This window comes from Heloderma suspectum, chromosome 6 (assembly GCF_057233095.1).
Source record: "Heloderma suspectum isolate Gila_16-S chromosome 6, 16-S_ref, whole genome shotgun sequence".
NCBI classification, from domain to species: domain Eukaryota; kingdom Metazoa; phylum Chordata; class Lepidosauria; order Squamata; family Helodermatidae; genus Heloderma; species Heloderma suspectum.
In genome coordinates, this window is record NC_139463.1 from 9,600,313 (window position 1) to 9,623,819 (window position 23,507).

At 45.4% G+C, this 23,507-nt stretch overlaps 1 protein-coding gene across 1 annotated transcript in view; it reads left to right on the forward strand.

The window, feature by feature from the left end:
• Nucleotides 1–23,507, forward strand: part of GRIK4 (glutamate ionotropic receptor kainate type subunit 4) — a 445,828-nt gene that overhangs the window by 348,083 nt on the left and 74,238 nt on the right. The window contains exons 12-14 of the mRNA XM_084807214.1: nt 571–675; nt 15,951–16,058; nt 17,893–18,096. Of these exons, the coding sequence (XP_084663340.1) occupies nt 571–675; nt 15,951–16,058; nt 17,893–18,096 (417 nt within the window). The remainder of the gene's footprint in view (nt 1–570; nt 676–15,950; nt 16,059–17,892; nt 18,097–23,507) is intronic.

Sequence of the window (23,507 nt, forward strand, 5' to 3'; positions counted from 1 at the left end):
AAATTCGCACTTCAAATTTTGTGATGGAGTTTTGCAATCAAAAATTACATACAAAACGTGTGTATTAGGGGAAATAATGTTCATAAATGTATTTTGTTAGGAAATGTACTTGCAAAACATGTGTACATTAGGCAAAACTTTATACAATGATTAAGAGAAAGGTGCACAAACAAATGCTTATGCATTTTCATGCCAACTTAAAAATGTTTATCAAAGTTCAGAACAAACCAAACTTAAAACTGGATAAATTCTCAAAGTTTGAGGCAAACTGAGCTTAAGATTTGAAAATGAGAAACGGAGAGAATCTGAAATTGACTGATTCATCCATCCCTAGAAAAACTCCCTGCCTTTCTGCCTGACACAATACGTTTTCATGTGCAGGGAGGGATGCAAGGGAACAGTCAGTCATGAAACTTGTATTATGAATGGCTGCCGTTCCAACAAGTTACACAAAGATATTCCTTACTCGTATGGCTTTCAGTCAGAGGGGTGGGTGTCCAAAGCACTGTTCTTCCGGCTATAAAGGGGACAGTCCCTATTTGGCGCTGCAACTCACTCTCTCTTGGACAGGTAGAATTGGAAGGTCTCACCGGCCACATAGAATTCAACAGCAAAGGCCAACGGTCAAATTATGCCCTGAAAATCCTGCAGTATACAAGGACTGGCTTCAGACAGGTAAGGAAATGGTGATCCCAACTGCAGTTGTTTACATTTTGGTTCAGGTTGGTTACCCCCTCAGTGTCATGGTGTCACTGATGTCATGTTTCCCATAAGCGTGTTCTTCTTCCTCTAGGAATTGGTGTCTGTTCTTTTGTTCAGGTTATTAGTAGGGTCAGTCCATCCTGCTCCATTAAATGAAGCTAAATATGTGCACATATGGTTCCTCCTCCTCTACAAATTGTTCTTTTGCACAGGTTATGGTTGGGTGTCCCCTCCCCCTCACTTAAATAAAGCTATATATCTGCACAGATGGTTGTAAGCCCTTTTCTGGGGGTGTTCATAAGCAGGGTGTGGGTATGAGAGAGGGTGCCTTTTCTGTAGTAGCACCCAGACTTTGGATTGCTCTCCTGAGAAACATCCAGCTGGTTTCAGCGTTGGCTGTTTTTTGCAGAGCAGTTAAGACTCACTTTTTTCAACAGTATTCGGCTGCTGGGTAGATTATAATTTGTTCCAGGGCTCTTGATGCCGTTTTTTCTTACTATTGTTCTATAGATGTTACTGTGAATTGTAAGCCAGTTTGATTATCACTGGGAAAACAGTGAGATTGAAATGCCTTCAGAATAATAAATACATTAATAGGGAGGTCTTGGGAATTTTGTGTGGGATTTTAATATAGGTGGGTTTGTATGAGGTGAGGAAGGAGAACAGCACAAGAAGAAAACAGAAGTGTGTATTGGTGGGGAATGGGGAACAGAGGAATGTGTGTACAACTGGTTTAAAAAGAACATAGGATGCACCAGTGGCCAAACACAATAATTTAAGGGTGCAATCCTATGCATATTTAGACAGAGAAAAGGCCTACATGGCTGGCTGGGGCATGCTGGGAGTTGTAGGCCTTTTCTCTGTCTAAACATGCATAGGTGTGCTGCCTTAATCACCAAGGTGACATTTGAACTGGATTCTTCCCTGCTCACTCCTTTGGCCTTTATGCTCCTCTAGAGAAGCAAAGGATTTCAGTGCCTGTGGACTTGGGAGCAGACTTTGGAACGGTCAGAACATGCGAATCCTCAGCAGGCCGTGAGATCGTGTATTTACAGCTGTGATAGATTTTGCCAATCAGAAAGTACAGAGCAATCAGCAGTTGCAGCAATTGCAGTGGCAAATTCGGGGAGCACAAAGATGCTGTCCAGATAAGGCCATGGGGACATTCCCAGAGACGGGATGGCTCCTTTACTAGCAGAGCAAGGTTGGGTACTCTTTGGGCAAGCCAGAATGAAAACACAAGGGCGAGATGCTGCCTCTTTCTCTTTTTCTCTCTCTTCCTCTACTTCAAGTAAAACCTGGTAGCCTTTAAGGAAAGGCTTCCAGTGAAGGTAACTTAAGCAGCATGTGTGCATCTGTGGAATTAGCAGCATGCAATAACCCGCAGCGCTGATCTATCTTTGTTTCCTTTTCTTCAAGAAGCTCTTTATACTTCCAGCTTAACAAGCACTGCCTTTCAGAGAGTGGCTTTTGGGATGGAATTATAGAATTTGCTCCATTGTGCAAGGTTGTCTGCTGTTTCCATAATCCTTTAAGCAGAATGTAGGCAAAAGGGCTTGTTCTCAGGGAAACTCTTCTTACTCTCTTCCCCTTATCCCAGAATTCTTCAACTTGGCCAGCACCGCAACATCCACTTCCCTGAGCTGGTGCACATGCTGTATTACCGCAGCACGTCCAACAACTCTGAGCTGCTGGATGCCCTCTTTCTGCATGCCCAGGAAGAGCATGCCAAGGAAGTCATCTTGACACACAGTTTCCTTCTCCAGCTGCACCACCTGCAACTTAGCTTCCACTTTTCTAGAAATCTCCACGCCTGACAGCTTGCCATGACTTGTAGCTTCTTCAAGATCCTATGCATCTCTAGGTTTCATGTTAAATCCAAGAGCAAATTCCTAGACCTCAAGGTTTAAGGTGAGAAATCTGCAGGTTGCTTATACTCAAAATCCAGGGCCAGGACAAAGGTGAGGGGAGAAAGGATCAGCTCTGATTGTGATACTGTCTTTATACCTGCTGTTGCATCATTGAGTTATTTCTGTCGGTGACATCTAGTAAAAGCGAGCAGAGCAAGGGGTGGTGGTCTTCTGTGCTGTAAAACAAAACAAAACAAATTATATGCCAAGACAAGCTGGATTCTGCTGCCTGTATAAATTATGCACATTTACATACTATTTCCTTAATTTGCATAATGAGTTCTGCTTCTGCTAGTGATTGGGAGAGGCAATGAACCAGGAAGGAATCTGTTCCTTTGGCCGCTAGAAATCACACTGAGCCCTCCTCCAGCTTCCGAGATTCCACCAACCATGGCCTGGAATTTTTTCCAATCTTTGCAGCCATAAAGACTAAGAGCTGACTTTTAAAAGATGTCCTGAATTCTGCAGCCAGTGTCAGAATCTGTGACATTGCTACACTTGCACCAAATCACCAAATACACAAAACCTTGACAGTCAGTTTCTCATTGCAAGGGTAAGGCCGTAACAGCTTCAGATCTGGCATGGATCCAGCGGTGGAAGGAGAGGCAGAAGCACTCAATACCCTACAGGCAGCTGGTACCAAGTTCATAACAACATCCGTTTGAAGTGATCACAGCTTCTCTGAAGCCTTCAAAGTGTTTTCTTCCAGAAATCACTAAGCAACTTTGCTAGGCAACTCCGGTCTCAAACAACTCTGTTGCTTTCACCATTCCTTTCTCCCCTGCCCCATACTCAGATGGGATCAGGAGGAGGTTTCACAGCCTCCTTCTGCTCTGTAGACGATGGTGAGGTGGCCATCCAATGGGCAATCATGACCTGCTGCCTTGATGACCCGTTAGCTTGCCTCCATTCTTAGCGGCCAGGCCAGGCCAGGGCAGGCCAGGCCAAGGCTGAAGGGAGGTTTTCTAAACAGCATGGATCATGACAATGCCTCTCAATGACTTTCTGTTGGCAGCCTTCCCATCTGCTTGGCTTTTCTTCCTCAACAGGATGCCACTCAGCAAAACACAGCCCATCATTTTCTGTTCAAACTGTAGCCTAGATGCCTTTAGAGCCTATCAAATTATTAATAACAACATTATAATGCTTTACATATTCAAAGTGCTGAATAAACACACACTCTGTGCCAGGCAGTTATGTGTTACTGTGACTTAAATAATGCAGTTAGCTGATGAATAATGGAGGAGAGGGAATACTGAGGCAAGCAGAAGAGAGACGGGTTTTAGGTTGAGATCATGGATACTTTACAGTGATACCACACTTCAAGAGCTCAGCGCCTTCTTTCCATATATCCCCCCACCCCACAATACATTAAGAGCATTGGAGGAAGCTCTTTTGCATTTGCCCTTCCACCTGAACTATGGCAGGCAGCCATAAAAACTAGAGCCTTCTTGGTGGTGGCCCCCAGCTATGAAATTCCCTGCTCAAGTAGCCTTGCTTGGCACTCTCTCTATTGGCCTTCAGCCAGCAGGTGGAACCCTCTCGTTTAGACTACTGTAATGCGCTCTACGTGGGGTTACCCGTGAAGACGGTTCGGAAACTGCAGCTGGTACAGAACGCGGCGGCTCGCCTGATTAAAGGCAGCCGCCGGCGAGATCACATCACTCCAGTGCTGAAGGAGTTGCACTGGTTACCAGTTGTTTTCCGGGCCAAATTCAAGGTGTTGGTTTTGACCTTTAAAACCCTATATGGTTCCGGCCCAGCCTATCTCAAGGAGCGCCTCCAGCAACACCAGACAGGCCGCTTAACAAGATCAGCCTCGGATAGCCTTCTCTCTGTCCCATCAGCCAGGACAGCTAGACTGGTGGGGACGAGGGAGAGGGCCTTTTCTGTGGTGGCCCCCACTCTGTGGAACTCCCTCCCTAGGGAACTCCGTCATGCCCCCTCTTTAATGAGCTTCCATCGTGCATTAAAAACGTGGTTGTTCAGGCAGGCATTTGGGGTGGGTTAGGGTATTTAAAAAAAAAAAAATTATGGTAAAATTTTATTGTTTAAAATTGTTTTATGGTGGGTTGTACATCGCCCAGAGTGGCTGGGTGACCAGTCAGATGGGCGATTAATAAATTTAATAAATAAAATAAAATAAATAAAAACCCCTTTTTTATTCTATTCCAAATCACTTTTAATTGAATTGCATTTTTTAACCTGGAGCCTTTATCTTTTCTTCCTTCAAATCATTATTTATTTTGTGTATTGCATTTTATTGTGTGTTACTGTAATTGGCTGACAGAGTCTTAGTGTGGAGCGATGTGTATATTTACTAAGCAAAAAAGACCGCATCCACAGCACAGCAACTTAAACACGGGATGGAGGAGAGTACTGTCCGTGGTGCTGAAATCCTTATGTCTGACCATGGGATACTCTGCCCACATTCTCTTGGTAACTTTACTACCTGCACTGGTGCAGGGGAGAATGCACATTTCAGCTAGTTGTTCTGCTCTTTGAAGTGACTCAGAGTATGAAACCCCTACCTTCCTTTCCAGGGGGGGTCCACGGGGGGGGAGGCGATCCATTCCTCCCCCGCAGGATCCTCTTCAGCGTCCGTGCGTCTGCTGGCTTCCGCGGACCGGCACGCCTGCTCCGGTTCCTCTGGCGATACGGCAATGGCAGCTGCCATTGCCATTTTGCTTTGAGAAAGACAGCCGCAAATGGCGTAGTGGACGCCACTTGTGGCCGTAAAGCCCTCGCAGCCATTTACGGCTTTATTTACGTAAAACTCAGGGCTTTACGGCCGTTTTAAAGCAAAATGGCAATGGTGACCACCACTGCCATATTGCCGGAGGATCTGGAGCAGGCTTGCCGGTCCAGCAGGAATCCTCCTGGAGCGGAGGTAAGAGGCACCATCCCACTGCGGGCTCCGGAGGCCAGATTCCAAAGAATCCAGCCTCATTGGGTCCGTGAGGATTTCTCCAACATCCTTACTCAGAGCTCATTCACACAACCATCCGGGTTTGCTGTGGCTACAGGAAAGTCTGCATTTGGTGGTCCCCATCCCATGGTGAGCCAGTTGTGTACATCTACTCTCACATGGAGGATTTGGCTTGGAACACACATTACAAACATAGGAAGAGCCTTGCTGGATCAGAGCAAAGATTCATCTAGTCTAGCATCCTGTTTCCCACAGGATTAAATGCATTTGGGGAGACATAATGGGTTGTCCAAGGCTACACCATGAGCCCATGGCCAAGCAGGAGAGTTGGAAACTTGTCTGAACTATGTCCTTATCCAGACAGATAGCTACAGTTATCCATGTTCTGATAATTTCTTGCCTGGATTATTGCAATGTGTTATATGTGGGGCTGCCTTTGAAAATGGTCCAGAAACTTCAGCTGGTCCAAAATAGGGCAGCAACGTTGTTAACGGGGACTGGCCAGTGTGACCATATTATGCCAGTACTTTTCCATCTGCACTGGTGGCCAGTCAATTTGCAGGCCCAATTCAAAGTGCCTTAAATGGCTTGAGGCCAGGCTACCTGAAGGATTGTCTCCTCCCATATACACCTGTCCAGACCTTGAGATCGTGTTCAGTGGCCCTTCTCCAGAAGCCCCCTTAGTAGAAGAAGGCCTTTTCTGTTGTGGTACCCTGGCTGTGGAATGAGCTTCCCAGAGAGGCTCACCTGGCACCTACATTGTGCTCTTTGGGGCACCAAGTGAAGACTTTTTTATTTTCCCAGGCATTTTAGTCTTTCAGTTTCTATTGTTTTAAATCTATTACTGTATTTTAAATCTTTGTATTGCTGCTAGGTTTTATTTTGGTTTTTACATTGATATTATACTGTAGTTTTAAACTTTTGTATTATATCTTATGTTGTATTTTATGGTTTTAATTGTTGTGAACCACCCAGAGAGTTTCAGCTATTGGGCAATATAGAAATGGAATGAATGAATGAATGAATGAATGCAAGATCCTATCCACTGGTCCATAACAGCTCTCATAAAACCTGGTAGTGGGGTGCTTGAATGGCCCCCCCACAGAAAACTCCCTGCACAAAGAAAACGATCATGTCAAGGATAAGGGATGAATCTACACATAGCAGTTATACTGTTATCATACTGTTATCATAACTATTGGTGCCCATTGGTGTCATGTGTACCAATAGTTATGATAATGGTATGATAACAGTATAACTGCTTTGTGTAGATTCAGCCAAGGCTTTAGCCTAGCCTTCTTACTAACTCATATATGGAGAGATCCCCCCACCCACACACACACATACACACAGGATCGCATTCAAACATGCCATCCAAACTTTCAGTCTGACATTGTGCAGTGTGGGAAAAAAGGCCTGATAACATTTGATCCTGCGGATTTGTATTCATAGCCCTTAAAATACATTTTTTAACATGAGGGACAGTGAGCTGAAGGCCTTTGTTTTACCAAAACAAAACAGGAAGATGTGACAACCACTTTAAAACTGATGTCCAACTTGGGATGTCGTTTGCATCCGGGATGCTTCAGTGGTATGCAGAAAAGCACCTTTGAATTCAGTCTGAGTTAAAGAGCTTCTCTCTCTCTCTCCCCTCTCCTGAGTCAAAACTTAATGCCAACCTTAATTTATGGACCACAGCACTCCTGATTAGCCTTCCGTTTTCTCCTTCATAGTCGGCCCTGGGAGAAATTTCAGTGTTATTATTTTAAAATAGATATAATTAGGAACTGTTTGGCTAAACCCACCACTGCAGCCTCTGGAGGAGAATCTTGTGTCTGCATCCCAGAGACAAGCCATTCCCAAGGGTCAAATTAGCTGACTGCTATTAAGCGTTTTTCAAAGCACCATTGCTACCTTTTTCAGGTGGGGGGGGGACTCTACCTGCCCCTCGATGGATCCTCTCTCTGCCTTCCCCTGAACCACCAAGGGTTCCTTCCCATCAGCTTTGATAGAAAATTCCACAAATCTTGAAGCTGATCCAAATCTCAGCCAGCAAGCAAATTAGCAGCGCTTAAGGCTTTTCATCCTCCTCCTTGGTGCCATTGGCTGGAGGAGCCCACAGCATTAAGTGATTTAATATTTAATATACTTACATAGCAGGTCCCAACATGGTTTCTTATTTAGTCTAAACTAGTTGAGCGTGTTTGGGAGGGAATTCTCCAGCCACATGAGAAGTTCCCTTTGTCTGCGGCAAGGCGCAAACTCATTGCCTCAACAGTGACTGGAAAAAGGGGTCGAGTGTGTGAGTTCCTTTCTTAAACCCTGGTGCTGGAAATAGATCCTCAGGCAGAATCAGGACTTAGCTTAAGCTCTGCAGGGCTCCTGCCATCGTACCTGGGGTGGCCTGTGAGATGCTGCATTCATTAATGGAGCCATTACCCGCCTTTCACAACTGTGGTTGCTTCCTGCTGGAGAAATCCTTTCCAATACCTGGATGGACAGAATCACATGAAGCACTTCCCTGGAGTGGTACTCCACATCCTGCTATCACTGCATGCCAGTTTTATAGCAGCTGCCTCAGGCGAACAGAATCTAGGGTCAGAACATATACATTTTATCATACCTATTTTTTTGTCGGGATGGGCGAGACATTAATGCCATCAAGGTTGGCTTTGTTTGTTTTTTCATGGATTTAACCAATTCACATCTCCTGAGCCTTTCAGAAAGCCAAGAGAGTTCCTTTCTGTAAATCACATTTTTCAAGCTTTCTGATACTGTGCACAAAAATGCACACATTAGGGGAAAGTGCGCACACAATGCTTATATTTGATAATCATGCACACAAAACAGCATTTTGTCAATGAAAAGTATTAGGGGGAAATGCACACATTATGACAAATGTGAATGAATAAAGTTTGAATTTCAGTCCAGATTTTTTTAAATCGCAGGCTTGTACAGAAATGGGACAGAATGACCATGACCTCAAAAACAAGGAACGAGACTGACAGATCCATTAATCCCTAAGTATTTGTATGTATTTAGCAGACCATAACAAGGTTATTCCCTAACCCTTTTGGAAATGCAGGATTTCAGTTTCCATCACCCCCCAAAACAATGAACTTCCAGTGTCTTTTGTGCAGGTTTCAGGCCAAGATTTCTGCAGCCTCACCTGTATTAGTATTTTTGCCACATCTATATTAGTATTTTTGCACAAGATTCTAATCTCTTCTCTTTGACAAGGAGCTGCATGTTCACCATATCTGGTGCTAAAACAGTTTCTTTTTTTCTGTTAGCAATGAAAAGGATCTTCAAATGCAAATGATAATTGCTTTTCTCCCCCCACCTTTGGGGAAGGAGAAGGAGCCGTCATGATAAATGTGCCGTGAGTGCAAAGGAAATTTACCTTCACTTTGGGCAGCATGGCCGTACCATTGCGAGTCACCCCATCCATGCATATTCAAGGATATGCTTGAAGGATATGCATATGCTTGCAGGCCAGGAAAATGGAAGATGGTGCTTTGGTGTCTAGAGGGCACAGAGGACGTTGCATGTCAGCTCTCCTTGGTATTAACTTTAGCTTGGGGATGCAGGCATGTGAGGCATGCCTCGTTCCCAAATCGTTAGTCAGGATGATGTTTGCAGGCATATGCTTTAAGGCGGGTGGGAGCGCTATTGGGGAAAAGAACCACTGGCAGAACCTTGCAGAGCGGGCTCTTGAAGGTGCATTTGTTCAATTGAGATTCAGGGCTTGCTTTCCCTCACCTCCAAAAGGTTGTCTGGAGACCACAAAAGCGAGAGGAAGGACAGTCTGGCTCAGACAGTGGTGGTGGTGAGGAGGAGGAGCGGGAGATGCCGCGGCCTCCTTGCTCCCTGACTCTCTGCCTGGCAAGCGAGCAAGGGGGAGCCGTGAGGAGGAAGAGGAGGCAGAGCCAGAGCAGCTGGTGGCCATGGTGGTGAGAAGGCCGACTCAGTGAGGGAGGGGGCCCATGGGGGGTGTCTCATTTATGTATTTATTGAATGTCTAAACCGCCCCATAGCCAAAGCTCTCTGGGTGGTTCACAAAAGTTAAAACATTAAAATACAATAGACAAAGTTTAAAAACAATTTACATAAAAACATATGGACAATATACACAACAACATATAAGTAAAACAACTTTGAACTAAACTCAACTTAACAACAAAAAATCCAACAATAAAACAACATAGCTTAAAAATAGTGTACAAGAGTCAGCAAAAGGAACAAGAGCTCTAAAAAGGGAAGGCCTGTCGGAATAATAGGGTCCTTAATGTCCACATAAAAACCTTCAAGGAGGTCTGCAGGCGCATGTCAACCGGCAGCTCTTTCCACAGCTGAGGGGCAACAAAGGAGAAGGTCCTCTTGTGTTTGGCTGCCAGTCTGGCATTAGGCAGCCGCAGCAGAGAGCCCTCCAAGGACCTTCGGTGGCGGACTGGGACGCAGGGGAGAAGGCGCTCCCTACGGGAGCCCAAAGGATGTCCAGAACCTGGAGCTGGCACCGAACCCAGGCTATGAATTACTCTGAATGCAATGCCAATTAAAATTTCCCCACTATCAGGCACAGAAAGCGCGTGCGGGGGGGGGGATAGAAAACACATGTAGAGGGATGGAAGAGCTTGCTGCCTTTCCCCATCCGCTGTGCTTTCCCCTTATCTGTCTTCTCAAGGCCAGGAGAAATGTGACCGTGGGAGATCCGTGATCAGATCTCCTGCTGGTGGTTGTTGTTGTTGTTGTTGTTAAGTTTCATAGCAACCGCGAGTGGAGCCCAAATCCAATCAGCACTGCAGAACTGGCAAAGGGGAGGTTATCTCTCCCCCATATACCATTTTACTGATGCAAGCCCCCCCCCCCAGCTGCTATCTGTCCCAGAAGGAAGACATACAGGTGCTCATTTTGCTTTATGGAGGAAGCCGCTGCGGGGCAGGGAGGGGGATTTCACCCAGGAAAACGGCATGGGGAAAGGGTTAACACTTCCTCCCTCCTCCAGTGCTGTGGCCCCAATTGGATCCCTCCCCACCATGTGATTGCTGTTACACACGTTTCAGAACTGTCATGTCTAGTTGCACCCTTAGCGGCTAATTTTCCTTAAGGGGTTTGGAGGGGGAGGAGCAGGGGAAATGGGGCAGGAGAGACGAACTCCTGGTGGGAAAGGCAAGCAGTTGCTCCCCCTTCCTCGTGTGCGGGATTGTGCCTCCCTCCCACTTTCTCTGCCTCTTGGTGCAGGAGCTGCAAACTTTTCAATAGGAAAAAAGAGGTGCTCTTGTGGTGAGTGTAATATGCAAAGTGCCCTGTACTCCCCACCATCTGAGAGAGGAGATCCGGTACATTAACCTTCTCTGATGTATCCAACTTCAGACACCGAGGACTGTGGGAGTCTATTAGTGCCATTTTCATGCCGCTGAGAGGGTCAGCTCCAAGTCAGGGTGAGCACGGTAGGAGATGAAATAACCTTGACGCATTGATGTATTTAGCCTGGACACCATCGTACAAGCGAGGGTCACATCAGCTCTTGTGTCAGCAGTGGTAGCCAATTAGTTTCAGCATGCAGGGGAAGTAGAAAGTACGAACCTAGAGGGTTGTCAAAATTAAAGTTAATCTGTTACTAAATTGCTGATTTAGTGGGGGATATTAATAATGTGGTACTGAGGCCTGGTAACTGCGAGCAAGGGGATGGGCTGGTGAGGCATAGTGGTTAGGAGCATGTGCTATTCACTGGGAAGCCGCCTGTGCACATCTCTGCCCCGCTGTAAACTCTCTGGGTGGTCTTAGGCAGGCTGCTGTCTCTGAGCCCCTCCATCTTTAAAAAGAGGGATCATAACACTGGTCTACCTTGCAAGGTAGTTGTGACAATTAGAAAGAGGTTGTAGTAGAGCATTTTGGGCAAGCGCCATATAATTACTAAGGGCACAATCTTATGCATGTTTAGACAGAGAAAAGACTTACAGCTCCCAGCATGCCCCAGCCAACCATGTTGTGTTGTGGGCCTTTTCTTGTGTCTTGACATGCATAGGATTGTGTCTTAAGTATCATATTTATTCTTATTATCACTTTATTACATTTGTATCCCACCTTCCTCCAAGAGCTCAGGTGGTATACATGGGAATATCCTTGTTTTATTTATTTTAATCATTTACATCCTGTCTTCAAGTGTTTAATGTCCAAGATGGTTTTTAGTCAAACACATTGGGTTGGATCCAGATTTATGCTGGATCAACCGCACTGGTGGAAGTGGATTTCCACACTCCCCCTTCCCACAGCAGCTCCTGAAGATGCTACACAGAGTCAGGAGAGACAGCCGAATGGGTGAGCTGTGGTGTGTGTAGAGAGGAGGGGGGATCCCCCAAAACTGGGAAGAGGGATCTTACAGGAGAAGAGCCCTTCCTCTTGCAAAACATCCCTTCCTCTTGGGGAAGGCAGATTCTGGCTCCAACCCATTAATAACAGCTGCAAGAACTAAATCAAGAGGCAACTTAAAGATGCAGCATTACTGTTCATTCAGTGCCGTGGCACATGGAAAAAGCTAAAACTTGGTGACTACAGCACAATAGGATGCCCAAGACTGCCCCCTTGGCTCACTTTTCTTCATGCCAATGCCTGTTGAACAGCAGCGGCACTCATCCAAGCAGCGGTGCCCCCCCTAGTGTTGCCAGTCATCATTACCCCCCCTTAAGTCCCCTAGGAGACCTTCCCCAATCTGGTGCCCTCCAGATGTGTTGGACTTCAGCTCCCATCAATTCCAGTCATCATGGGCAATGGTCAGGAATGCTGGGAATTGTAGTCTAAAACATCTGGAGAGCACCAGGTTAGGGAAGGTTGCAGTAGAACAGTATTACACGATGATGTAGTATTGTTCTGAGGAGACTTATTTATTACATTTCTATACCGCCCCTTAGCCGAAGCTTTCTGGGTGATTTACAGAAGTTAACCTGCTAGTTAGGGAAGTCTGCCCTTAGTGGATGAAGCTGTTACTGCAGGCTTCAACCACATGGGTGCGCTTGAATTAATTACAATTAATTAATGCATTTTAAGAACAAAATAACCCTGTGGTGCATACTGTTGGGGTCCCTTTAGTATGCATGTGAAGTTTTAGGTGTCTAGGTTTCATGGTCTTGGTCCTATGGTACAGACGGGCAGACACTCTTTTATTATAACAGATTTCCAAGTAATGCAAAGGAAACAGTGTGGCTCGTAGTCACAGCTGGAGAAAGATGAAAACTTTGCTCCTGCATAGTTAATGCCGATTTAGTTACATCAAACCACACTCTTACTACATGCTCACTTAAAACCAGTTCAAATTCCACTTGAACTGATGATCACATTCAACTGAAGTGGGATTTCAAGTGGCTTGAAAGTGTGTGTGTTGGGAGATTTCCACCAGCCAAACCAAGCCAATGTTCAGTTGGTGCAGTAGTGCATGGAGGCTCCAGCTTGCCTATCATTGAAGCTTCACCTCATGAGATTCAACACAGCATACAAACTCAGGAGGGATGGAAATAAGCCACTTGTAGCAGTCAGCGTGGTTGACATTGAAAGCATAAACACATCAGGAAACCTGGGTATCAGTGGACAAGACGCAGGTGAATGAATGCCTGTCGATAGGGATGTACAGACTGGGCAAAATCCGCTCCATCTGTGTTTTGCAAATGGTCAGGCACTTTTTGTTCCATTGTCCTCTTACAGACGGATTCAATCTTTTTTTTCATTTTGCGGAAAAATACGCAAATAATTCCATAAGAGGATTCACAACAATTTGCATAATGTACCTTAGTACGTAACATTTAGCATATTCTCCCCCATTCCATTCAACTTTTCCCTGCATATATTTACCAATCTCAGCCAAAACTTGCATATTTTCCTATGAATAAATATGTGTAAATGTCAGGAAAGTAAAAAAAAAAAGATCCGAAAGTCCACAAACTCGGTGCAGCCTGAGGAGGTCAGTCCACAGCGGATTCCACAGGTTGGATTCCCAGAAATCCAAGCTCACTTTAGTCCATCTCGAATTTCTCCAGCATCCCTATCTGTCAGTAGAGGCCTGCAGGCTAAAGGGGTTCTGTTCCTCCACTTCACATGCTTCAATCAGCCTCGGGAGTGGCAGGCAGGAATATGTACCTTTTCTTGCAGTGTGCAAGCTGAATTTACTAGTATTTCAGTATGTGCATTTATTTCTTTATTGACTGTACTTTTAAACCACCCAATAACTGAGTTCTCTGGCCGGTGTACAATATATTAAAAATATACAATGCAAACATTAAAGCAAAAAAATAAAAATCGTGCAGAATAGAACCAAGATAAAACTGGCAGCAGAATTGAGTGCTAAGCACTATAAACCATTCTTAGAATGCCTGGGAGAATAAAAAGACCGTAACGTAGGTGCCAGGCAAGTCTCTCTGGGGAGAGCATTCCACAAACGGAGGAGCCACCCCTGAAAAGGCCCTCTCTCTTGTAACCACCCACCCCACCTCATTTGGTGGGGGACACCTAGAGGAGGGCCTCAGATGATGATCTTAATGTCTGGGTAGGTAAATATAGAAGGAAACATTCCTCCAAGTAACCTGGCTCCAAGCCATTTAGGGCTTGAATTAAAATCAGCGCTTTGAATTGGGCCCAGAAATAGACTGGCAGCCAGTGCAGAGGGAGAAGTCCCTGTTAGCAGTCTAGCCAACCCTATTTTGGACTACCTGAAGTTTCTGGACTGCATTCAAAGGCAGCCCCACATATAACGCAATGCAATAATCCAAACGAGAGGTTACCAGAATGTGAATAAGTGTCTCATTCATTTAGAACATTCCTGGACGGCTCCTAAAAGGAAGACCCTTTTGACAATGATCTAAGAATGACAACAGCTATTTGCATAGTGCTTTATCAGTGCTCAAAGCCCCTCTCATTCTTTTTGTGGTGTAACCCTTAATCACAACAACTTTGTAAGGTAGGTCAGTCTCCAAATTGCAGGTGGGGAACTTCCCAGTTCATAGCTCAGTCTCCTCCTACACCAGGAGGGAAGATCTCTATTTATGTATCAAGTTAGATCTTGCTTTATAGTACTGTGTTCCAAGCTGAACGGTTCATAGAAACATTATTCAATGTCCCTCTGATTGCACATTTACACATAGCTCTAATTAGTAGTTACTTTAAACAAATGTTGTATGAGAGCTGGTGTTGCGTAGTGATAAGAGGCTGGGTTGCAAATCGGGATGTCCCTGTTTTTTAAATCTCGCTTCTGCCATAAACTCACTAGGTGAGCTTAGGTATGCCACTCACTCTCAGCCTCCTTGTGCAACATGGGAGATAATAATACCGACTTCCCTTGCAAGGTTGTTGTAAGGATTACAATGAGATAATGCATGTGAAGAACCCTGAGTGCTTGAAAGTGCAATGTAAATATTGAGAATTAGCATTATTACTAAACCTGAGTAGCTAGATAGCTCAGGTCTAAAATTTTGCAAGGTCTGCCTTGGAAGACCTTATCTGAGCTGTCTGGGAGCTCACATTCAACTATGTTATTGTGACTCACAGCCAAGCTTGCAATAGAGCTGAACTGCATTTCAAACAGCAGTGTTTTGCTCTCACAAGCTCAGCCCTACAGCGGTGAACCTGAATTGGCTCTGACATTACTGAGCGTCTCCCACCCAGACTGGGAAAGCTGGAAACTGAGGAGACCTAGTATTGCTTCCTTGGTCTTGTGATCTTTCTATGGCACAAAGGGGATAGTTAGACACTTCCAGCATGTCAGGAAGGATTTATGGCTCCATTCTATAACTACCGGAGATTGTAAATTAGTTTTATTAAGAATAGCATGGAAGCTTAGATAGGGCGGATTAGATTCCATGTTGGATTGTTGGGGTTGATTAGCTTGAGTGGTGTCATTTGGAAAGGGTTGATTAATCTCTAGACAGCATCAATCGAGAGGAGATCAAGACCATTAGTGGCTGAACAGGACCATACAGAGTGCAGCCTTAGCTCCAAAGCACCTCACCAAGATGCCACGGAGCAATGGAGAGGTTGAAGATATATTCGTTGCCATGTTGAGCTACTCTACTCAAGGGTTCTCGGCATTTCCTCTGAAGCTGTCTGCCTCCCAGATGCTACTCAGCATCCAGCTCAGAGGGTTTTTAAGCACCAATTCCTCCTACTGTGCATCTCTTGGAACCAGGCCTACAACGAGACTGGCTTTTTGTACCAAGAGTCCAGCTGGCTCTGCCAAAGCCAAGTGGCGGCTAATTTCACTCTTCTTGATATAATGTTAGCGGGGTGCACTGTAAAGCCAATGAAGCGTCAACAACTGCCTTTTACAAGGCTGGCCCAATTGTTGTCAGTCAGCGTGGCCATATGGTGGAAGCAGACAGCAATTCACACCCAAAATATCACAATTCTGATCTTCCTTTCTGCAGATCGGTCACTGGCATGTTACCAAAGGCCTTACCATGGATGAGCAGATCTTCTCTTCCAATGTGTCGGAGAGCCTATTCAACACCACGCTCGTTGTCACCACAATCCTGGTAAGCATCGAGGGTCATGACAACGTCCTTTTCTGCCCTGGCAGCTGAGGCATGGCCTTGATATATTAGCCCTTGCTGTCTCCATGCCACTTGCCCATCCCTTCCATGTGCAGCATTGCATTCTGAATTCCTGAAGGAACAGATGATCAAGCCATTAATTGCCGTGCCCAGGACTGTTTATGACAGTGCAGTTAAGCTCACATTGGCATGTCATATGGAAATTATATTTGATGTGGTCAGCAGCAGCTGGGGAAAAGAATGGACTGGGGATACATCACCGCTGTAAATTCCCCTCCCAGTGCCATTTGTGTTACAGGCTCAGCTGGGCTATGGAGAGGGTGGGTCACCACTTCTGCCTGTATAACATTTCTTGCTGGGATTAAGATGGATATGATCTGAGTCGCCCAGGATGATATCTGCAGATGCTGTTTTCATCACTGTACAATCTCCTTGCATCATTCATCTCCCACCATGGCTTGCTGGTTTCCTTCAGCTATTCTCAGTCTCTAGGTTTCCTGAAAACACACTCAAGGGCTCCATCCCTGTTTGAGTTTTGACCATGTTTTGCTCAGTCCCAGACTCAGCAGAACTTTGTATTCTGACCGAGATCCTTCCCAGCTGGGAGGCTCTGGGGATGCAATTACAGTGTGCAGAAATGCAATGCTGCAATCAGCTGTGCTATTCTCTACCCACTAGACTAAGCCTGGAGAATTGGCAGCTTGCAGGCCCTGGATCTGGCCTCCATGTTGTACCTGATAGCTACAGTGTACCTGATAGGTACACACTGGGGGGCGGGGAGCTTCCCTTACCAAACTGCTTTTTTTTGGGGGGTAGCGGTGATGACAATACCTGCAGCGTGGTTACTCTGGTCTTTAAGCATTGCCCCACTGCTGCCATAGACCACAGTTACTCTGACTAAACCTAAACCCACCCTCACCTATCCTGCTGCCCTGAGAACATCACCTGGTGCTAGGGATGTTGAGAATTCCGCAACAGAACCAAAGGAGTTTGGATTTTCATGAATCCGACCTGCAGATTCCACAGTGGATGGGCTTTCCTCCTGTCAAGTAGATTCTGCAGACTTGAGGACCACTTTTCTAACTTTCCCAAATTTTGCATAAATGTTGTGATAGAAAAATATGCAAAATAAAAAAAACTGCCAAAAATGTGCATTTCCCCCATAGGCTAAAGCATGAAAATGCTCATTTGGGGGGAAATCACGCATTTTCACACATACGAATTGCGCCAATGCGAATTTGCATGAATTTGGGAATAAAGAATGTCTGATTCCATGGAAGGGCAGATGACAGAACAAAAGGCACCTGGCAATCCACAAAACACAGGTGGAGCAGATTTTACACAATCCATACATCCTTGCCTGGTGCACTCACCTACTCTTACCAGCAGACACCAGTAGCCCAGTCCTCACTACCTGTTATTGCCAGCAACTATTCCACCTGCTCAGTCTTGCTTATGATGCTGTGCATCTCATCAGCAGTTCCACTCATTCCATTTTTGCCAGAGAAAATTGAGTAGCCCACGAAAGGCCATTTGACCCATTTCCCAATATGAGTGCCACTTAAACAGAATGAGACAGCTCCCAGTCTGCCAAACACAGGGGCATTTGCCAGTTTAGATCTGGTCAGCCATCCTAGATTCACTTGAAAGGGAGGAGAGAGTCTGGAGAATCAGTTTCCAGAGATGCATCCCCCACCTGCTGATTCCCAGCAAGTCCATCGCATCACCCACCCCTGCTTTCCGATTTGTGCTAAATCTAGTGCTGTTGCGACTCCATGGCTAAGATGGGAATGACAGCTGCCCAGTTTCGATGCAGGAAAACCCTTACTTAATGCTCAAGAGCAATCATCCGGAGCTGGAAGGGAATGACCGCTATGAAGGCTTCTGTGTGGACATGCTGAAGGAGCTTGCCGAAATCCTGCACTTCAACTACAAGATCCACCTGGTTGGTGATGGAGTGTACGGTGTTCCCGAGGCGAACGGAACCTGGACAGGCATGGTTGGGGAGCTGATTGCTCGGGTGAGTGAGTCAATGCTAAAGACTGAGAGCTACTTTACCTATGTTGCAGAATCACATGGTGCAGCTTTTCCTGGATTATACCAATTGATGATGGCAGGTGAGGGATCTCTCATGGTTAAGAGCTTCGCCAGTGAAGAACTCTTCCTTGCACATAGAAAAGTAACATATCACAGACAAGGGTTCTAGACTAGCCTTCTCCCAAACATCCTAGCTTCATTTGTGGGTTGAGCCATTTTTGGTGGGGGAGCATTCAAATGTGAAATCTCCCATCTGCACCATGAAAATGGGTACTTGCTTTTTATGCTTGTCATTTATTGCTAATTTTACAATGTGTTTGATGTTTTTTATTGTTGTTGTTGGTTTTGTTAGCTGTTTGGGGTATGTTTTTGATAGAAAGGCAGGATAGAGATGCATAATAATGACAATAATTATGTTCATAGGTGAATGAATAAATAAATAACAACATGAAGCCTGCTGGCAGTGTTTCAGTTCAGAGAGTGGAGTTAAACTCGGGAGCGAGCAAGGGGTATACATGTGGACTCCTGAGCTGTTCAGATGCCTGTTACCAGAATAGGGTTCATTCCACCTTTTGCCAGGGCTCCAGTGCCTTCCATAGAGAAGACTTCACTTTGTCTGGAAGGCAAGGCAGAGAACCATGGAATATCTCAGTGTGTCATCTTCAAACCTGATAATCCATCTAGGGGGGAAAGTAGTGGCTATGCTCCTGTATGTAAAGAACAGGTGAACAGTTAAAAAAAAACCCATGCTTTCCAGAGATGCCATTTTGTTCACAGGAATGCAGCCAAACATGCCTTTACATGTGCACCCTTGACTGCAGAGAGAGAGAGAGAGAGAGAGAGAGAGAGAGAGAGAGCGCAAACCCAAAGTATCCATAGAAAAGACTTTGAACTCAGGGATCCAAAACTCCTCGATCCACTTCATCACTCTGGCTCTCAAATATGAGAGATCAATACTTTACTGAACAAAGCCAATTTTACACATTCTATGTGCCAGCACAAGAGATCCCAGCCACATGGAGTAGGAAATAGTTCAGTGAAAAGTATTCAAAGCAATGTTGGTTTCTTCAATGATGCACAGATGTCCTCATTAGCCTAGGGTTTCCCCCTGCACCAGTTTGGAAAAGGTCAGAAGATTTAAGTCATTTGGGGTGAGTTAGAGATGCAGCTACTTTCCACGCCAGCATCACCCCTCCAGGAATCCAGGCCTCTGTTGTGCATGCCTTCCACTTGGCCTAGATCTTGTTGTCACAGCCTTGGCTCATTCCCAGTCATTAATCTTCACTGGTTTGAGTAGTCCTGATGGAATATCTGCCAGGAAAGGCAAGATAGGTTAGGCCTTAGGCTTAACCCTGAGTTTCAGAGGCAATATGCCTCTGACTGAATACCAGTTGCTGCAGAATGGCAAAGGAGGAGGGTCCTTGTCCCATTCCATGGTTTCTTGAAGCTCACAGGGGAAGCTGGTAGCATCTGATGGCAGCCAGACCAAGGCAGGAAGAAAACAAGAGCCCGAATAGCTCTATGTGGGTCCTGCTGGCTAGAACTTTCCCCTACTAGGATAATAGGAGGATGTTGTCTCAGCAAGGAGCTAAACCTAACTGAAGCCTTAAGTAGGCTGACAAGACCTGTAGTGAGGTCAGCTCCACCCCTCCTGGAGGAGCTGACTGGACTGTTTAAAGAGGCCTTGACTGATTTTGTAGCCTGAGACTTCTGCAAGGCTGGGGAGATGGAGGTTCTGCCAGAGGACAATGACAGGGCTGTGTACCCCCGAGGAAGTAGCCTGTGCCTCATCCTCATAAGAACCCTCTGCTGCACACAAGGGCTGGGGATCGTGGCCTTTGAGCACATCTTGTGGGCATCCCAAAGGCATCTGGTTGAGCTTACTGCAAGAGGTTGGACTAGATGGACCTTTGGTCTGATGGATCTTCTAAAGTAGTGTGGGAGGGACATGCAGAGCAGCTCCCTCCCCTCTAAGGTAACATCACATGGAAACCTAGCTCAGCATAAGCCCCTTCTCATAAAAGGCTATAAAAATTACCAGCTGGTGGTTCAGCCTTCTGTTGCTGCTATTTGTTGCTGGAATGTTTGCCAATGCCTTGGGCTGTCAATTTAGATTTTTATATAGATAAACAGGTTTGCAGCCATTCTTCAAGGGAGTGAGGAGGAACAGTCATAAACGAGTGTGTGATGTCTTCAAACAAAGGGGGGGAACAAAGAAGCAGCGGTGTTTGGTGAGGTGCTGTCAAGCACTAGCAGTGAAGGTTTGTGAAGATAAGTGTTTTCACCTTCCCTCTTCATGGAAGCAATTTATTTAAGACATCGGTTGTAACATAAAGATGGGGAGAGGGAGAGGGAGAAAAGGTGAAACTTGACCTGAAGATTGAGGAGTGGATAAAGCTGAACCAAAGACATCCCATTGTGCTTATGTCTGGGATACTTGTATGCCATCAAGACGGAATTTATGTGTGTCAAAAATGGTGATCTGGTGGTTAATGGGAAAGAACGTAAGAACTGCTAAAGGAGATTAAGGGTCCGTTCAATCCAACAGAAACCCAGCCATATGCCTCTGGAAGCTTTCAAACAGAGTATGATTGTAGGAGTTTTCTCATGTTATCTGTCCCACAAGGTCTGGTATTCAAGAGCTATACTGACTTGGACATGGAGGTTCCAGTGAGTCACCCTGGCAAGTATTTTTTTTCTTTGTGTTTTGCCAAAGACAGAGAGGGTTTTTTTGGATCCAGGCGTAATGACCACACAAGTGCATAAGAGTCAAAGATTTATTTAACTAGCAGGCAGAATGTTGCAACTAAACATAGGACGTTATAAAGCAAAGCTGAGCAAGATACCTTACTCCTCGGTTCTGCTGTCAAGAGCCCCAGATAACAGCAGTGGAGAGACTCCCGTCGGCCAATGCACAGCACCTCCATGGTCCCGGTCTGCACAGAAGCTCCCCTGAGTGACACTCTGGAAGGGCTTATGTACTCAAAATCTCCCGTGGCTACATGCTGTCTTTCATGGCTCCCTAATCACACCTGCTGTGATGGTCTCATGATGTCTAGGCATCTTTTCATCTTACCCAAAAGATAAGCTAAATTAGCAGGTGGACCGCAGCCAAAGAGACCCTCTCTGCCTTCCAAAGCCATCCTGCCTTGTCTGAAGAACAAGGAGGCAGGGCAAGAAGCTAGAAGGCTCTTGAAGAGGCCCAAGAGGCCTGGTTTTTAAGGTCTCATGGGAGGTTCAGGCATAAAAGAAGCAGCTGTAGCATGTCTCACATGTCATCGATATGCAAAGGTCTTCCGGGGAATGTCCTGTACACTTTGTTTGTTTGTTTGTTTGTTTGAAGTGTTTTTACTTTGCTCTTCAGCCAAACAAGGCTGCCAGAGTGGCTTGCAGAAATCAGCATTTACAGCCACTGTCCTCATGTGCTTATGTCTGGGATACGTATATGCAGTCAAGATGGAATGTATGTGTGTCAAAAATGGTGATCTGGTGGTCTCGCTTCTCCTCCGCCATTGCAACCTGCTTGTCCCTTCCCTGCCCCTTGCTTTGGCCCGAAAATGGTGGAGAGAAAGAGGCTCTTGGCCTGCCAAGCAAGCAAGTGGTAGCAATGATGAGAAAGAGGAGGAGGAGCAACAGCAGCTGGTGAACATGCAGTGAGAAGTCTGACTCACTGAGGGAGGGGCCCCAATGAAGGTGTCTTGGCCAAGGTCCCTCAAAAACCTGGAGCCAGCACTGCTAAAGCAACCCATGTTTCGCTAATCCAAATCTAGTTGTATCTTGCTGAGAGCAAAAAAATGAGATGAAAACCCAAAGCATGGATGTTTTTCCTAAAAGCAAAATTCCAAGCTGATGAAAACAGAGAGGAAACAATTGATGAAGGCTGCCACAGTGCAGGGTTAATTACAAACACTTCTGTACTTCACAGGGGGGTTTGTCAGGGTAGGTATATCAAGCGAATCATATGGCATGCTAATTGGGATGCAACAAAAGACTTCAAGTGGTACACACAGCTAGTCTTGAAACTTCAGTAAAAAACAAAACCAAAAAACTACTCAGATTTTTTTCTCAGATGTATTCTTTGTGGGCAAGGGAGAGCGTTCGTGGAACAGTTTTGTCAGAAGCCAGTGTTTTGGGTTTGGCCACCATTTTTTCATGAAAATGTGAAAAAGGAAAGAGGTCTCTTTGGGGCACTCTTGGCATGCTACTTTCCTGACTAATGTCAGGGACCAAATGATGCACAAGTAAGATTGCTAGGTGTCCTACTTTACAGAGGACAGTCCTCTATTTGAAGGGCTGTCCAGTCTGAGTCCAGTTTAAAGATAAAGAACCATCAAAAGGGAGAGCCCAGGGGCCTTGAAGTTGCCCTTCAACACTTCTCATCTGGACAGGAGATGAGACGCAGGTCACTGGGTCACAGTCTTCTCCAGTATGATGAGATGTATTGTATTTATAGATATTATTTCTACATTTGCATCTAAACATATAAATTAGCATATGCAAATATTATCCAAATTGGTGTCCTCTTTTGTCCTCTTTTTGAGCAATGCATTTCCTCTTTTTTTTGCAATGCTTAAGTGGCCACCCAAGGCACAATCAACATTTACCAGATCAATGCCAGGGAGAAAAATCTTGGCAAGGTCCATTCTAGGGACAAGAAGACAAGCAGAAATGACTGGAGAACAATAAAAGAAACGTTCATGATGTGCTCACTCAACAAGTAGGAGCACGGATATTTTTTTTTTTTTTAAACAAAACAAAACAAAACCACCCCAAAGCAGGCAGGTTCTCTATGGAAGGACTGTTGACCAGCTGAGCAAAAACATATTCCTGCGTCCTTTTGGATGGCTTGCTGGAAGGTTTTAGCTAATGAGGCCAGAGCAATGAAGTGTTCACTGTGCCTCATTCCAGGCGAGCAGTGCAGAGGTGGGGATGGGTTTTTTTAAGTGTGCACCCAAATGCACACTTTTCCCCATTGACTAAAGCATGAAAATGCACATTTTCCAAAATGCACATTTTTAAAGTGCACATTTTTCTAAAGATTGCATTTTGCAAATGAGCATTGCAAGCTTGGAATGTGTGAAGCTTTGTCCACAAAATGTGCTTGCATTTGCATTCGTGTCCAGGGGTGTGGGGCCCATGGGGGTGGCAAACAGGTCAACTTCTAGTCTTAAATAAATGGAAAAGACGTTCTCGTACATCCCTAGTTGAAATTGCAACTCACCACTCCACTCTACTCCACGAAGCCCAATTGGATTTGCCATTTTTGCAAAAAGCTCTTGAATGAGGAAAATGGCACTCAACTAGTTTTAAAGGAGATGGCAATATTTCCAATAAATGAGTACGTGCTGCACGCCATTTCTATTCCTGAACCTCCAAGGTGTGAACACTGCCAGT